General features: G+C 40.0%; 1 protein-coding gene across 8 annotated transcripts in view; it reads left to right on the forward strand.

Moving 5' to 3' along the window:
• Nucleotides 1-9,957: 9,957 nt before the first annotated feature.
• The window catches only part of atp11c (ATPase phospholipid transporting 11C (ATP11C blood group)), a 42,682-nt gene continuing 33,696 nt past the window's right edge, over nucleotides 9,958-18,943 (forward strand). For 7 of the 8 annotated variants that reach the window (XM_026144875.2, XM_080308126.1, XM_080308129.1 and 4 more), the window contains exon 1: nucleotides 9,958-10,524. In XM_026144875.2, the coding sequence (XP_026000660.1) occupies nucleotides 10,498-10,524 (27 nt within the window). In that variant the 5' untranslated portion in view covers nucleotides 9,958-10,497. The remainder of the gene's footprint in view (nucleotides 10,525-18,943) is intronic. The other variant, XM_026144867.2, reaches the window with a different exon arrangement.

Genomic DNA, 18,943 nt, shown 5'->3' on the forward strand with positions numbered 1-18,943 from the left:
AAACTCCAAAACAATATGGTGTCATTCGTATAATAAAATGTGAGCCACTCTCGGTTTGTTTAGTCCTGCAACAGTCATGATCTTGTACTGAGCTCTTTGTAAAATTATTTGCAAATAAAAATGCATTTTGTGGAAGCCGATTTGACATATGACAAATGGTCTTAAGTTATTCTGTAATAAAATTCTTAAAAAAAAAAAAAAAGCAAGGAAAAGTAAAAAAAAATGTTTGTAACTTTTATATTTTCTATTTTTTAAATTGAATTCTTTATGAAAGTTGTGATTACTACTATTGTGTGATAGTAATAATGTTAGTGGCTGTTATTGTGTTAGCTTGAAACAATTGTAATTACAGTATTATTATTAGTAGTAAACCATTATTTGTGCCGTTAAGACTTTATTTCTATTTTTTCAGTGTTCTCTTATACTTAATGGCATTTGGAGCCAAAGTTACATCAGTTATCCGCTTTTTCGCATTAGCAATTTGACAAATACTCCCTTTATAACAGCCCCATATCATTCTGCTTGACTTTCCCCTGAGTCTGAATTCAGTTATTGATTGCCTGTTCAGTTTCACTTGGAAAAGGTTGATAAAAGGAGGTTTTCACTTTCTCAATTCAATGTGACAGCTCCCTAACAAGAATAATGGAAAGCACCCATTCACAGGCAAATCGAGCTAATCCAGCGTGCCCCTCCAGTCTCAATGGAGAAGTCACAGTCCTTCCCGGCCCATTCCATCACAAGCCTCTCTCTTCAGAAACCTTCAAAGTTACCCCAACTCCTCCAAAAGACAACATCGCTCTTTGTATACCCCTCTCACTCAACATCAAATGGATAAATCGGTCAATAAATGTATACAAAGTCAGAGGGGAAACAAAACTGAAGCATATAATTTGTTTGTTTTATGTGTAATCTGAATTTACTGAATCCCACTATCCATTTTGGTTTTTCCCATGTGCTGATGGATAGATTTTAAAAGAGCCGTTGGTGTGAAAGCACCCAGGTCCACATTAACAAAACAGATTTTACAGCCAAATGATGAATAAGGTATTAGTGATATTTGTATCCCTAATATTGAGCTACTGTAGCACAACAACACTTAAAGGTACTATGGTGTGGTTACAGCGGTATGCATCTGGTATGTTCCTCTTTCCTCTCCTGCACTCTAGGACGCTAGAGTTAGATATGAGCTACCAAGCAAAGGCTTGCACATCTGAGTGAGTCATAAAGATTGAGTAAATATCTACACATAAGTGTACATAACATGTCTTACTATTTATCCACATGCATACATTTATGGTAGTGTCTCTGTTGCAACGGGTGCGTTCGTGTCATCCACGGCTTTAGTTTTATTGATAACAAGCAACACATTTAGGAACAAAGTCAGTGTAAATATTGTGGTGTGCTTATTTACACTTTTAAAGAGTGTTTCTGTTTTGGGTCAAGCGATTACAGATGTCTGATTCGCATTTGACTGAAGAATGACTTTGTAAGACTTTAGTTAGACCATTAAAGTGCCACAGGTTCACTGCCATTCTGCTTTTAGATGAGAGAAAAGGGAGATTAACATGATTTTGCTTTATCCACCGCATGCAAGCCTCAAAACCATAAAACACAACCCAAAGGCATCCCCGTCTTGCGGTGAATGTGCACTTGTTACTGCTCTCAATTCGGCTTTCAGCCCCTCTAAAGAGACAAGGCCCAATCACAATATTGTCAAGGCTCTGTTGGTTTTCTGGTTCAAATCCTTGTTCACGCTGTTTGCTGAGTACTCATCTGCTGTGACAGCCTTCAGACAAACAGTGAGTCCTGAAAGAGGTCTCCCACAACCAGATCTTTCCTGCTGGGCAGCGGCTGAAACGCTCCTTTCTCTCTCCATCAAGTGGAACCCAGGCTATTGAGTTGGCCCCTGGGATCCCTCCATTGAGGTGGGCTATGGGCCAGTGCTTCGCCCCTCCTCGCCCCGGGCCACCCTCATTCTCCCAGGACACCTGTACCCCTAAACCCCATCGTGGGAACCTTCTCGCTGCCTCTGCCACCTGAGCTGCTTACTGTGCCAGCTGGGCACATCTGACAACACCATTGGGAGCAAAAGCATACAGAGACCAAAGAGAGTCACAGCGTGCCGACTTGATTGAGCTCTTAGAACTTTTTACTGGCAAACTGTTGTTCTCATTGAAGGCAGAACGACTAAGGAATCTCCACAGAAGTTATGAATCAAACTTGTGACAGTTTGTGATCTATTGCGACCATTTAAGATTTGCATATCTGAAAAATACACTCACAAAAACACATTTCCAGCCTCAGATCGCAGCCCTCCCGGCTTACACACAACCTCCCTCATGCACCCTACCCTCTAAATCTCCATGGCACACTGCAAAAAATGGCATCAATTAATCAACATTCATGAACCGTTTACTTGAGCTCTCCTTTGTGTGCTGCAGGGCCTAATCCAGACAGAGACCAGGCTGTTCTGCAGCAGTGCAGAATGCGTCACTCCACCCTTTGTGGGAGAAACCCATCAACTGGTGTTTCAGGGAAATGTCTCCCCCCACTGCGAGCCTAACCTTCCCCCTCTCTCCCCCTTTTCCTCTTGTGCCCCCTCAGTACTCAGGGCAGGAAGCTCTATCTCTTAGACGAGGCCATCCATCTATCCTGCCTCTTCCAATCCAATTCACAGCCGCTCGACATGTATGAAGACATCTGTCCATATTTGATCAGATATTCCATTTTCCTGCAAATGATCTCACCCTCCATCCCCACCCATGAAGGAGGCAGCTATTTAGATCTGCTGATACTTTCCTGCATAATAACCTGCCAATTCTTTGCCTTGCAGAAGAAGCAAGTTTAATTGGGCCGTGCATTTAGAGCTCTTCTACAATTACACAATTACAGCGGAGATGCATTTCTGCACGTTGTGATGTTTGCCCCAATTTACTGCACTTTTCATACAGTTTAACTCTGGTTCTCTTTTCAGAGGATGCAAATTTGGCTCATTTGGCTTCAAATGAAGCATAATTGCTCATATTGAAATCCACACCTTTCTACAAGAGGTTCCTGCCAGTTAGTTCTCATTAAACCTAAGGAGAACAAAAATTCCGCACACATTCAGCACACGTGCCATCTGTATCATCTTGTGTTAAAAGCAAGGAAATTGGAGACAAAATGGATGCTGAGTGCATGGATGAAAAACTTAAAAATCAGTTTGTTCAAGTTAGTCAGTGCAGAGTAACCCCTTCCCCCCGACGTGATGCCTGTTTTCTAAATTTCTCACAAGGAGTGTGAATTAGAAATTTAACAGGGATGTTTCAGTGGGGAAAAGGAAGAAAAACCCCAAGGGACATGGCTGATTGAAATTAAAGCTATTTTCATTGTTTTCAAATACAGAATGTGTTTACTGCATGCAAGTTGAAAAAGCATTCAATTAAGTGCAGTCTAATTAGGTTGAATGGCATGTACGACTGGCCTCTCTACATTCAAAAAAACAGAATGGTGTGTCAACCCCGACATGTGATCACCATCAAACTGTTTTCCGCTCCTTCCCCTTCCTTTTATATAACTGTCTTAAAAGTTATAGAGAAAAAAAAACACCTCTTTTTGTCTGAAAGGCCCTCTGATTCTGAAGAGGTGGCCTGAGCCCACTCCAAACAATGCCTTACTAGATACTGTTTAAATTCATATCCGCTCGTCCTTTCTTGCGGGGGGACAACACAACAAACCACTGACCCAGTGATACACAATTAGAAGTGATGCGGCAGTTAAGGCTACAAGCAACTTTGTTTAACAGTCTGTCTTTGACCCTCCACCACTGAATAAATATAATGCTCCCAATGAGAGTAAGACACTGAGATAGAGTGAAAAGGGAGCTGGGGAAGATTTTAAGCCACAGATAAGTAGTTAAAGACCTTTATAGAGTATAACGCCATTATCCCTGCTGAATAAAAATAGGATTTAGTGTTTTTTCCACTTAATTTAAATCAAAAGAGTCCCCACCTTACATATTGCACTGGTAATGTAATGGAGAGAGACCCACAAAAAAGGCTTTGTGGCTCTGACACCTCCTATAGTGGGACTGTGTTGTCCTGTGAGCAAAAGGGAGAGAAAGGTTTTTCTTCCCTGCATTGCTATCTCCTAACACATTCTAATTGATGCTACTGCATTCCTCCACTGGATGCATTCAGTGAATAACGAGCCTTGGACTGAATACCCATGAATTGGTCCCCACCAAGCAAAGCAGTAAAGCCTTTGGCCCCCCATCTCTTAGCCTCCCCACACCGCCACCATCGCAACCACTACCAAGCACCACCTCCCCTCGAAACCTTCCCCAAAGCTCTACTCTAGCTTTGCCGACCATTAAAGCCCGACCATTGTGCAGAGATGCAATCCACAAAAGCTGTCAATCTCTCTGGGTCCTCCAAAGCTTGGACTCACACAGACTAGAGTGACAGACCTCCCCCTTCACCCCAACCCACCCCTGTTCCCCCTAAAATCCTCTCCCTGAAAACTTCTCAGCTAACTACCCCCCCATACCCACCCTCACTCTCTCTCTCTTGCGCTCTCTCACTCTCTCCAGCCTCAGTGCACAAAGCATCAATCTGTCTTCAGCCCCAGCACCCTTGGCCCTTTGTCCCATCTGCAGGTGCCTCTGAAAGCACCCACGGTCGCCCCAGCCTCTGCGCACGCCACGCCTAGTCCAGGGACAGGAACTGCTGACAAAGACCCAGTGTGGGAATGAGGGATGTGTGGAGGGAGGGAAGGGGGGCTGCTCTAAGACAGATGGCTAGGGAAGTCTCCCGACTCCTCTACAGGGGCTGTCAGTTTAAATTCAGAGCTACGAATGAGACACACAGGGGCAGAACCACTACAGGAATGCCCACTTTATTCAGCAGGTACTGTACACTTCATGCAGGACCAGAATGCAGTAGGCGCAGCACACTCTGGATGACAAATAAAACTGCATTATATAATTAGTAATTTAACAAAGTTTTTACCTTGATATGTTCACAAATATTTTAAATGATGTGAAAATAAATAAAAATAGAAGCTACGTGTGGAATGCTGCAATAAGTCATGAAATAGACCAAAAGAACCTACTGCAAAAAAATCATGGATTTTTCTTGTTATCCTCTGAACTTTGACTTTGAGATCACATTTTCTTGCAGAAGCAAGAAGGTACAGCTGGTTATACCTCAAATGACTAGTATGTTCTTCATCTTTTTTCTACAATTTAGAAATCAGTGTTTATCCCTTTCTCATTTCAAATTTGAAATACTTACATCTTGTAAACACAACCAATAAAATGTGTTCAGAGATGCTTCAGTATGTAGATGTGCAACCTCCCTCATCACTTCATATGGAGTGTTAAAAAACGCTAACAGTAATGAAGAGAAAAACATGACTAATTTTTTATAGCAATAAACTTTATACAACACCAATGATCATTTCCTGGAGCAACAGGTTTGTGACATCCTATTGATGTTACGGCGTTGCCACCATGTGGACATGCATTGAATTACAGCAACAGAAAAAAACGCTCCACTGTTGTGCATGCAAAATCAAAGAGTCGCAAAAGAAAAAGAAAAAAACATCAAATAAGCAAAAACAACAAAAACCATTTTGTCTGTGGATACATTTATAATATGTTCTTTCTTCCATTTCTTCTAATACAGACCTTGAGCATTTCCTTTTATGACCCTGTAGTCACTTGAAGTTTTACATTGTCTTATTTTTAGACTCTGCACGGGAACTTTTCCTGATTCAAATCATAATAATCTTTATTTATCTTGTACTGATCCCTCTAGCTTGGTGTGTAATATTTCTTCAGAGAGCCCTGTATGAAAGACAGACAGACAGAAATAAAAATAGTATGATCTACAAAAAACATCACAGTATTATTAGAGTTACTACAGTCCCATACTGAAGACCTTAATATGCAGGGTAGTGCAAAATTTTGAGAGCCATAAACAAGTAGATTGAAACTTGAACACAGAATGACACGAAATTTCATGAATTGTGTTAGACATAACCAGTAGACCTAGGTTTGTTTTTTAAAATGCAAGAAGATTCCTTGAGAAACTGCTGGCTTTTGTTGTTTTTTGTGGGATGTATTGGTTTGGTTTTCCTGTTAGGACACAGAGGGCCTGACTGAGGACCTCAGGCTGCATTTTGCCTATGTGTTCTCCCATGTGGCCAACTTTCTTCTGATTACTAGCGCATATGCTGACTTGATTATTTAAAACTTTTGCTGTGTTTACAGTGAACATCCGCCACTGCAACAGTATACATGACATAAAATAAGAACACACAATAGGCCCACTTTTTAAGTTTGACAGATTCACAGGTATGAAACCGGTCCATCTAGTGAAGATAACATCTTCAGTCCTTGAGACTAAATAATAAGTCGCATACAATTGATTTAGTATTCCAGAAACAAGAAATACTAACAAAACAAGTGCACATTTTTCTTGAGATTCAACATGGAGAAAAAATTAAAGTAAAATGTGATGAGTAATTTGTTACTTTTGCCACGTGGTGGCGATAGAGTCCAACTTACAGCTGTGGAGCTGTTCATTGAGAGACGATTTGTGATAGACACTACCTCTTTATGCAGCTGTTGAACTGCCTTTTATTAACTTTTGGTTGGGCCTAATATGTTTAAATCAGCAAGACAACAGCAACAACAATAAAAACAAAAGAGACAGTTTGGAACATAGAACGATCATGCAGTTTATGAAAAAAGAAGCCCCAAAGAGGAAGAGACTTTAAACAAAAAAGTGACTCACAGAGGGACTTGGGTGAATGGTTGCTTATCTCTCAAAACATGTAATCTCATAAGCTATATGGTAATTCTTACAGGAAACCACTGGTTATACATATTTTAGTAGGTTCTTTAGAAACAATTTAAACTTATTAAAGCCAAAGGTTATTTTGGCACACATGTGGTTATTCTAAAATGGTCTGTTTTTTCTTGTAGCGGTACAGCACATTTAAGACTTTCAGGTTTGAACCAATGGATTGTTTCATACATTTGAATACAATTGAAAGTGTTAAAGCAATAATACTAGACATTAATACCAAAAAAGTTAAAATGTTAATATTTTTTTCAAACTTATTCTGAAAGTTTTTTCATAAGTTTCAGAATAAGTAAACTTCATAGAGTTGCCCTTTTGTGGTTTCAGACTAAAATAAGCTTATGCACTTCTTTGTCAGAGCTGACATCTAGTTTCCACTGAGTATTAAGCACAAACTGTGTGAATACCTAGTAGCTTGTTTGTTCTTTTGGTTCAGAACACTCTTTCACAACCACACAAATACATGCCTGATTTCTCATGTGAGGGATAACGTGTGAGCATTTTTTTCTAATGAACTTCCTTTGGTTTCACAAAGTGCATGGCTTTTCAGTATGAGCACATTTCATTTAAAGCAGGGCAGTGACCAAAGCAAGAATGCAAATCTGATGCCACATGCAAAAAAAATCTGCTGAGGCCACCACTCATGCTATGACCCACACAAATACAAACAAGAACTTCAGAACTAAAGGGTCACTGTACTGCCCTGTAGCATCTAGCTTGAGCATGCTGAGCGATGGCGTTTAAGGTCAAAGATTCAGATAAAGAACATTTAGTTCTTTCCGTTTCCTTGATTAACATGATTCAAGCGTATTCTGCATTTTGAAGTGTGACACAATGGCATACTTGTCCATTACACAACACATTATACTACATGACACCAGTAGTTAATAATCTAATACAGATCTATTCTATAAAAATAAATAAATTTAAAAAATCTTTAATCATAACTTATTTTGGCTAATATTATTTTTGCTATTTTAGTATAATCATGGGTTGGCATTAAGCTATGGTAGCTCTTATAGACCATTGATTCTAAAAGCAGTTAGAAATTCCTAAGCATATAACTTTTGGCTGGCCGGAAGAGAATTTGATGGGAGATTTGAAGACAGAAATCATGAACTGGATTATGCTCTAGTTAAGATCTGAAATATTTCATTTGCATAGTTTCAAAATACGTTCAGCGTTGCTTTTATGATTTACTTTCATGCAGTCAGAGTGCTGGCTTTGTGGATCATTTTTTGTGTCATTTAAAATAGAATTTTCAGAACCCCTCCTTCCAAACTTGAAAGATTGCTCACTTCCTGTAATCATATCAGGAGATGCCTCAAACAGCATGAGGTGTATAAAAATGATTTCAAATGGGATTTTCTTATTTCATAAATACTGACTCTAAGTAATAAAAGATTGCAGATGCCTTTTGTCAAAACAGTTCTGACTTGTTGGGGCATGAGGGACCTCCATGGGACTCCTGTGCTGTCTGGAATTTGGACTTTGGCAATAAATCCTCTGTGGACTCTACAGTCAGGGCTTGTTCTGGCACGTCCCAGAGATGCTCTTGGGTTGGGTACTGGAGACCTAGTATTGTGGGTGAGCGTCCTAGGCTTTTGAGTTTCTTTGAGCTGAACAACTGTAGGTGTTTCAAGACTGCTGCTGTCAGGGACAATATGTCCCACATACTGAGACCATGTCCCACATTCTGAATGAATCATTCTAAATCAACTTAAGTCACAAAGCCACAGAGATGATTAGCAGACAGAACAGCAACCAGTTTCATAGTTACTAGAACAGAAAGAGAAGAGGTGACTGTAAGAAGACTATAGAATAAAACCATAACGACAGACATCAGCAACTGTTTATACTTTCTGTATTTCACCTACTGAGTGTGAGGAATTACAGTAATGGCAGTTACTGTCTCACCATGATTGAGTTTAAGTGTCCTGAGGGAGTTGGCTGGTTTAGACCTAGTTTTTCTTTTTGTCTACTTTTAGTTGAGTTTTTATTAGTTTCAGTGTTAGTTTCATTATTTGGGGTTGAAACCCAAGGCTTTCCAGAATGGGCAAGTTTGGGAAAACCAGTATAGATATTACCATAAAAACAGAACTTTTTGAAAGCAGTGACTCACAGCCTTGTAGACATCCAAAGTCTGACGATATAAGTTTTTCAAAGCCTAATCAGGCAAATTTTTAGAAAGTTTTACCACACTAACAAACGCTAGAACTAAGGATATTTTCTCCGTATTTTATTTAAGTTAGTTTGTAAAGTTTCGGTTATCTTTAATTTTTTCCATTTTTTTTAAATAATTATTTTATATGAGAACTTTTTTTTTAAATTAACTATAATAACATTGCATCAAACCGCCTTTTGGTATCTGTCACATAATGCACAAACATATTCTTTGCCTCAAATTTAACTTGTTTCTATGCCTATCTGGTCACTCTGCCTGTCATTGGTGTCAATGTTGGTGTGCTTTCACTAAGCTGATGTTATTGCTTGTATCCCAGTGCGCATACCATTTAGGTCAGGGTTGTCAAACAGAAGGCATTTGTAACTATATCTTCATAAGTTTTACAGCTTGTCCTATTGATTGCCATTGCCCACACCAAACCAAAGTATTAAGAAATAGATAAACAATTAAATGAAGGAAAAGTTTCTGTTTTTAAACTATGCACTATAGAAATGTCTGCATTTTCTATGAATTAACATAAACTTGTTGTAAATGTTTCATAAACAGTCTGGACAATGCACTACCAGTAATTTTATACATTTGTCATATGGAAGAACAGAGTTATTTTTCTTATATTAAGACAAGTCAGGTATGAAATGTTTAGTTAAGCCTTTGACAGAAAGGAAATGTTCCTGGGTTGTGTGTGGCCCACAAAGTACACTGACTTTAACAGCCTTGATTTAAGTTATTTGGGGGTATAAGATGTTGCCTAATGCAGAAACATACACAAAATAATTCAGCTGAGAAAAATATGTAAAATGAAACTAAAACCTAGAAGTTCTTCCCATCTAGAGACGGGCGTCCATACTCCCTGACCTTTGGTGTCACGCTGGTCCCCCAGCACGGGAATTTAGACAACATTACCCACAGTGCAGTGCAAGCCGCACCTTCGCCGGGTGGAGCTTGTGAACGTGGGAACGTTGGTGGGCTGCTGCTGTTGCTGCTGGAGTGAAAATTGTTTGACAGGGAGGTGAGGCGACCTGTGCACGGGGGACTCGCAGGAGAAGTTAGTTTTTACCGTGGCGTTAGCCAGCTTTTTGAGTCAGCGGGAAGGCGAGACTCGGGGGCGACAAATGGTTCCTTCGCGTGTAAGCAACAGGGCTCAGAGCGAAATGTCAGGCACTGTTTCAGCCTTGAGCAGCGTGAAGCGCGACTAGTACACCGCAACGGGGAAAATATTCAGAGGGGAGAGAGAATGCGAATGGTGCGAAGATACCGAAATCAAACAAAATGGAAACGATGTAGCGTCGCTGCGGCATTTCATATAGCTAGAACTAACGTTAGAGTAGAGAATAGATAGCCAAGGAGCTAGCACGTTTACTAACATACATGTAAAGTTATTCACCAGAGAAACTGAAGCAGAGCCCGGAGGCGTCTGTTGAATCTGAAGAGTTCATCAGCATTGTGAAATTAAAGGAAGAAAAGATGCTACGGAGAAGACTGAACCGTTGGGTATGTGTGCCTGACACACACACACACACGCGCGCACACACACGGTTAGCTTATGACGTCCAGCTGCCACTGCTAGCGTTTAACCGCTGTGGTTTTGCTTCCCCTCCCCAAATAACAATGAAGTGCTGAGCGTGCCCTTGCGTGATGTATTTCCCCTTTGCTGTCTTCGTTGTAATTGCGATTGAATCCACACACATTGCAACAAACAGTTTTCCTCACACCGCCAGATAACACGAACCAGCTGTTGTCTCACTTCACGGCTCTCGTTAGTCAAGCAGCTGGTTGTTAGGTAAGTTCTTACCAGCCAGGAAGTCACGACAGATGCAAGTTAGCATTAACGGGGAGTCAACTGCACTTTTAGTGCAAGTTTTGCAGTGATACAAGGGAAGTACAGTCTGTCGTCATCCTAAGCAACAATATTATTATCGTCATTAACACTTTCAATATTACAGTGATGATAATGAAACCTTTTAAAATGGTTTTCAAGTTCTAAAAAAGCAAAAAAAATGACAGAAATACAAAATGGGGAAAAAAGAATAAATAACAATGCACAAGAGCAATAATATCAGTAAACACCTGGAAACTACAGCTCGATTGAGAAGACACCTATGCCCAGGGAAATGTTTCTATTCTCTGGGCTCCAAAAATTTATTCACTTGTAAGTCAAAACATAATCTATCAAACCAGGTGTGCCACCTTGTGTTGTCTTTATGGTCCATATCTGTTGACTCAGTATTGATTAGTGAAAACAACTATTTCATCCATTCAGTTAATATAAATGCTGTGAATGTCACTTGATGCAGGTTCTTAAATTTTGAATATAGAAAATTGGTCATATATATTGTACATACAGTGGGTAATTTATACTGTTAGTCTTAGTGTAAGTGAAACGACACATCTGTTAGTTGAAATCAATTTAACCAGATAATGAATGCATATTTGTCCTCAGGAAGCATAATCGCACAGTCCCTGCTATGTGCTTGGCCATAAACATTTTTTTCAGTGGTGTAAGGTGGTGTTTTGCCAACATTAATCGCTTAGGCATGATATTTCATAATTGGTGAAATAAATGCTTGCCTCTTTAAAGTTCATCCACTGGTTTCATTGCCCTTCTCATCGGTTAATCATGAGTGGGCTAGTTGAAAGTGGAGTATCTGCGTTTATAAATGCTACACCGCCTTTACTGCCTCTTTATCCACTTCTTATGCACCAGTAACCTGTTGTCACCACTGAGCTGAATCCCTCACACGCTGTGTGAGCAGTATAGACACCGAGAGTGAATAGGGAGAAGCAATATAATAATTATAGTTCCTGACCCTCCTCCTGGCCTCTCTCTAAGTGTTGCCAGGTCAGCTGGTTTTCCTGCTTGAGGAGAGGATTGCTGCTGTAATCTCTCTTCAGCGTGAGCTGTAAATAATATTTTGTGCAGGGCAGCCAGCCACACTATCATTGATGCATGCAGTGCTGGTATCTGAGGCTCTGGCTCTCTTCCTCCTGATTTTTCTCTGCCACCCTCCCCTTGCCCACGGGAGGTACACGTGCATCATGAAGAGGGAGAAAGATGGAGAGGAGGGAGAGTGACCAAAAAGGCACAGTGGAAGCCTCGTGTGTTTACTTGACTCTCACACTATGATGTGCCGTGCCACTAAACCCGGAGTGTTTAGAAAATCATTAAAGATGGCTGTGGGAACGAGGGGGCTTTTCATGAGTAGGGAAGCTCCAGAGGTTGTAATGCTCTTGACAGGAATGCAAAATCACACAGTTGCCTTTGATGTTCATTCAAGCCCTTGAAGGCAGCAGTGTGATCTGTGCGAGGTGGAGCCTGGCAAAAATGTGATAGTATTATTGTGGAAGCCCTGCCTTGTGTTCAAGGAGAACAGTGCAAGCAAATAAAAACAACATTGCCCATGCAGCACCTCAGTTTCCTTTCCTTTTGCACCATGGTAACTACTAGATCTCCTCCTACTCAGTAGCTCGGTTAAAAACCCCGCACGTGAAGTTTCAGTCCTTTATTTGGATTATGTTACAGTGCTGTAGAAAATATTTCTTCTGCTCAGTGGTGAAGTACACCGAGGCCTCATGTGATGCAGTCACCAGTTAAGAGAATGGAAGCTTTGGTATGCACAAAAGCAGGAAGTAACCATATAGACATAAACAAGGCTAACTTGTTTTTGGATTCCACGATCAAAAAATGTGTGCTAAAAATAGGTTTCCATTTAATTAAAAAATCAGTCAGCTGTTTAAATCCTTCTTTGGGAAAATACCAAATATTCTCCAGTGCCAGATTGCTGCTTTTTGTCTTTGGACTTCACTTGTATATGCAAATTGACAAGGAACTAACCTAACTGACAGATTAGTTCATAATAAAATTCCCATCTGATTCTGAGAGGTAGGTTTTCACTAAAACTGGTATTTTCTCTTTACTAGCATAAAAAGAATTTGTTTGACAGCACTCACTGGACTGACCAATGATCAGAACAATGGGAAAGTCCAAGGATCTCAGTGATGATCTAAAAAAAGAACTGTAGATTTATGTTTTCTTTTGCAGCCGTTTCTAAACAAATGCAGAATCTAAGATCATCAGTTAAAAAAAGTACAAGTTATTCCGATATGTCACCACCGTGCCAACGTCTGGAAGAAGACCCAAACTGTCACCAAAATGTCAGATGAGGGGAAACTGGTAAGGGATCATCAAGGCTCTTGCCATGAACTGGAAACTTACATAATACAAATATCACTGTCTACAGTGATGCAAGTTTTACACCCCCTTGGACTTAGTGGGTGCTGACCAAGGAAGAAGCCCCTGTTTCAGAATTGACACCTTAAAGCTTGAATGAAATTTGCAGCTGCCCACAGAAATGCCTTTAGGAAAAAGATTTTATGGAAAGACAAGACATTGATTAAATAAGTAAACTTGACCTTGATTGAGCTATTTGGCTACAATGACAAGTAGGAGGAGGATTAAAGGTGAGGCTTTCAAACCAAACAATATTGCACCAGCTGTGAAGCATGGTGGTGTGGCATCATGTTCCAGGCCTGTTGTTCTGCCAGTGGTGCTTCTACATTGCACAGCGTGGATAGAAAAATGTAGCAGGACCACCTTCAAATTCTTCAGCTTCACCAGTTTCGTTTACAATCTTCAGTTGCCTACCTCAACAGATAGACAATTGAAGCTTAGACACAATTAGATTTTCTAGGTAGGAAAATGATACTAAATTGGTTTTGGAATGGATAAAGCGGAATCCTGGAATTTCATTCCCAAAAATATGCAAAAAGTTATGGAGTAAGTTGAAAAGCTGTGTCCATGCCCCAGTAAACCAACCAGTTTAAACCGATTCAAGTATCTTGACAAAGTTATGATAGAAGGTTGTAAATAACTGCCAAAAGCATCTTGCTAGCTAAGGTGCAACTTGCTAAGTGACCTTTAATCAAATATTAGTGGCAGTGTATGTATTTGAGATTTGTTAAAGATTTATGCTGTACAATCATTTCACCCTGGCAACAGAACAGTTCAAATAAATCACTGAAAGCCTTAAATTACAATTAGCATATGTAAAGTTCTTCCTGCTGTAAAATATAGAAGTCTAAAACCACCTCTCCATCTCTCATCAATCTTTCCATGATGATCTGAGGCCTGCCTCAACTCTGAGACTACATGACATTACCAAAGAACTAGAAAGCAAGTCTTTTCCTGAGAGAAAATGTTATTATATGTCAGGGGTTTCGAGGTTTGCATGTCAAATGCTTTGGAAATTCCCAGAGGTTTGCAAACCTGTTTGGCAAGTCGGTCAGCAGCACTCGCAGTTTTGAAATGTACACATCTTTCACAAACCTATGTAGCAATTAATGTTGCTCACACTCAAGTGTAGGGCTATAACAACATTAGAATTTCAAACTCAGTGCTACTATTAAAAATTAAGAGTCCATTGTCTTTTAAATAAATATTAGAATAACACTTGTCTGTATATTTAGCTACAGTCCTGTTTATTTTTGGCTCAGCGACACTGGTGAGACCCGTGGCCACGATTTCTGTCTAGTTGCTGATGACCTTTTCTCCGCCTCAATCTGTGACTTTTAAGCGAAACATAACACTTTCTAGACACAAATAATTATGTTAAATCAATTTTGTAACACAAGTTGTGTGCTAATTTTTTTTTAATCTCGTTAAATTAACATTGTCTCTTTACATTACAGAATGTAGGACTGATGATGTTTGGTGCTTAGCTCCATCATTGTTGTCGTTTCATTTCCTTAATACTCACTATTAGATTTTCTCCAGTTTTTTCCCTCCTTTTTTTGTTTTCCTGCCTGTCAGCTTGGACATTGTCATACTACGCATATACTGTAATAACTGAAATGACACTAATGAAAAAGTAAACCAGTAAAAGAAACATGAGAAACACAACAAGAGGAGCCTATAGAGAATTTATTGAGCTCATCTTGGAAAAACAAAATGTGTTTGATCATAATTCTGATTGCAAAAGCTGCCAGACAAGATGGGTTTGAAATAATGGTAAGTCAACAGACAGCTAAGGTAGCAGTTGGGTACCGGTATTTGCTAATAGTTACATGTATGACATTAACATGTGTGCTGGACAGGTTAATGTTTCCAATAACTGGTTACTATTTATATGTTGTTGAAATGGAAGCTTTACTGACTCCACAATATACCCCATAAAGACCAGGGTGTTACTCTTTAAGGTACTTTTCTGTTTGCCATGCTTCTGTTTGAGTGCTCAACTGGTAAAGAGTGGAGAGACTGTGTGAAGTATGTATGTTAGGCTGTATGTCAGCTAGAGAAGATGAAGGCAGTACTGTTTGTATTAAGTAATAAGATTAGTATCTCATTATAGGTGGGATTTATTTACATACATACATAAGCTGCCTTTGTTATAAAGGACACTAAAAAAAAGCAAGTATTGAGGTGTTTTTAGAATTTTGATATAGGTGCTTTAGGTCTCCATTCTGGTCAAACCGCTACTTGAGTGAACTATATTTTAAACTTCCAGATTTTATCACATGTCCACTTTTCTCAATAAAAGCTGACTTCTCATTCAGCAATAAAAGGAAATGTTTTTATCTGCTGCTGTACAATAAGAAAAAACAGTATCTGCTTATGGCCTGCAAGTACTGGGGCAACTACCGGTACTGCAGCATTACAAGCATTCAGTTATTGCAGCATTATCCGTCCTTCAGAATGCTTCAGATGTGTTTTTCCATGCTGGTCTGGCTTTTGACATGCTGACTACTGTTAACAACTAGTAGCACCTGTTGGAAACGTGCTAGGGGCTTTCAGTAACTGATGAGAATCAAGAATTCCCGAACAGAGCTGTTACTCTTTGGTTAGCAGTAAGGGTAACAGTGCATCTAAGTGCCACAGCCCATAGAAGGCATGTAAAGTCATCTGATTTATCAGGCCTGTTTGATTAGGGGAGATGCATATTGATTATGTGTGCTCAGTTTTGCCGCCATTAGTCTTGCAACCGTGAACTGGCTGGTGAAGAGAATTGCTTACTCTGTTTTCTCTCATCCTTCCTGTCTCCGTCTGATCTCTTGCACTCTGCCCAGTAATAGAAACACAGCCAAAGAAGCTCATCTGCAACACACAGCGGGATAATAAATATATTTAGCGTGGGGAGAGAGGTACCATGAAAGAATAAACGGCCTGCTGTGAGATAGTGGGCTGATGAAATATAGTGGGGGAGACCGGAAAGACCTGCGTGACTCAAGCCTGAAAAACTGTAGTGAATCTGGGGGTTAGATATGTTGCCTCTTTGCGCCTCGCAGTTTCCTTTCGAATGGACGGACATTTTCAGCCTTCCTATAGTGGAGGGGGCAGTTCAGGCTCAATACAAAGGGACCATGGATGGCTTTTTCTGGCAATTTTTCCACTTCCTTTTAAAACCTGGATTGAATTCTCAGTTTGTACCTCTAAATAATTCAGGTTGCTTCATTTATTTTGAATTCTCCTTACACTCCTCCTGCCGTTCCTGACCCCCACCTATCCTCACCAGGCTAGTGGCACTCAAAATGCATCCTCATCATCCATATATGTATAAAGGCTCATCCAGAGATTTTCTGTGCTATGGCTCAGCTCTAGCGTTACTCAGAGTGTTTGCTGTGAGATGCGAAGAGAATACTGAGACGTGTGTATTCTGGGTGTTTGTGTTTTTTGCTTCGTGTCTATGTCTCCATCCGTGTGTCTGCGCATGGAGGAAGTCGGGTGGGGACGTCAGCATCTGTGCTGTTTCATCATCCCAGTTTTTCATCGTCACCCAAAATGATAGGGTACTCGCTGACACAGAGAGAGAGGAACAGCATGTTAGGATTTAACGAATGCTGGAAGAAAGACGAACGTGTCCCCTCCTACACGTTCATCACTTAGGTAAAGCAACAGCCTCCAGTGATTATCTTCATGGCAAACTCCTGGCTAGGAAGGAAGTGTTGTTTAGTCAAAGGGTGAAAGATTTGTCTTTTTAATGTGGCTACAGTTCACTGAGAAGAAATGCTTTGTAGGAATACCACAGTCAACCATGCCTTCTAAGCAGTGGAAGCAGGGGAAGGAAAGGGCCACCATTGATTTTTGTCATTAGTCTTGTTGCTCTCCTATGCAGCGTCTTAGGATAATTAATTGAGTAGTAATTACAGTCAGTGTAGCTTGGTACATTATTAAAGATAATGTCATCAGAGGGGCTGTAGCTGAGATGGAGTTTTTTTTAAAGCTTGTCAGCATTAGGACATACTGTAAATGCTGTTTTTTTTTGTTGGTGTTGCATGGCTCTCTGCCAGTGTGGTGTGGGGGAGCAACCATTGTAGTGTACTGCAGTTTAGAAACCCATGCTCTACATGGGGAAAAAAGCAGCCGCATCAAGAACTTATGTCTAAGTAGCTAAATCTAGTGATTTGTCTCACACACACACACACACACACACACACACACACACACACACACACACACACACACACACACACACACACACACACACACACGCAAACAGAGTACAGAGAGTGTGCACTTAGCTGGAAAAACCATACCCCATCTAAGGCTAAACTACTTTGATATATAATTAAAGAGAAATTTAAGTGTGACTAGGCTGTAGTTTAAAATGTGCTTGCTTTTCCAGGCCTTAAAATGTGAAGTCTGGAGGTTTTCTCCGTGAAATCCCTGGAAAATAATGTGCTTTTCTCATTCTCCGCAGGACTTTAATTTAACTGGTTGAGAACAAAGTGAATAGGTGAACAAAGTTCACACTCCTGAAGGCGGATTAAGTTATGTGTTATGAATGTTTCAAGACTAAACCGGTTAAAAACATCCATGTCTATATTGTCCGACCACAGTTGTCTGTCAGCAGTTTGTGACTTCACATGCATTTCCTGTTTTTAATATTAATGGGCTTTTATTGTGTTTCTTTAAATTTCAAAGGTCATCTTTTTTGATGTTACTCACAGAAAATACTTCAGCTTGGGGATGACCTTTAAAAAGCCTCTCATGAAACCTGTTACTCACAAAACAACTATGGCTTTTAGACATTTTATAAGTTGTCACTATACCAAAAGTGTCGCTATATGTGTCTGTGACCAAAATGTTTGAGGAAGTTGTTCCCAGTGCAAGGTCATGATGAGTTTCCCTCCTCCCTGTTGTCGAGAGATGCAGTCTAATATAGGTCAGTACCAGCCAATGGTACACTACACTCTGTGTCTAGTACAGCTGCAGGCATGCTAGTGGAACAATGAGCCTTTGCCTATCCACAACAGCTCCTTAGGATCAGCGCGCAGTTCAAGTTGGACTGTTATTACTCTGAAGGCTATTCATCACAATGTGCAAACAGCGGACAGAGGAAGAGAGTAGCCTTTAATATGGGGCCTTAATTCAATGCCATGGGCCAAGTGTTGCTGAATCCATAATGGAGGTAACTCCTATTATAGTATCATATGGATTAATGTATCTACCTTTTATTGATTTGGTAACCTTTTGTCTGAAACTGTTATTTGCTGCTTTTAATGTTTTATTTATTTATTTTTGGAGAGGGAACTTTATTAACTTAATTGCAAAATTCAGGTGTGTTGCATTGTGTCCAAGTGTGCTGCTTAAGAGACAAATGCTGTTTAAAGCTTTTTGTGCGATTGCTTTATTATGTGCTGAACCACCCAAAACCACTTTTGCATGAAATTAATGGTGCTGTACAAAGACAAGTCGATTTGATGTAACACTGTATGGGAATGAAGCAATAGTTCTTCTGCTTTGTTAGGAGAGTAAATATCCTTTTTTAAAAACTTTTAAAGTGAACTTTGTCTGAACTTGTAGTCTCTTCAGTAAAACTGTTTTTATTCTAGGTGTTCCACTCATAATGAGATGAAAGAAGCTGACTTTGAATTCTAAAGTAATATAGGCGCAGTAGAGTTTTTGTAGTGTGTTCAG

This window comes from Astatotilapia calliptera, chromosome 2 (assembly GCF_964374335.1).
Source record: "Astatotilapia calliptera chromosome 2, fAstCal68.1, whole genome shotgun sequence".
Classification (NCBI taxonomy): Eukaryota; Metazoa; Chordata; class Actinopteri; order Cichliformes; family Cichlidae; genus Astatotilapia; species Astatotilapia calliptera.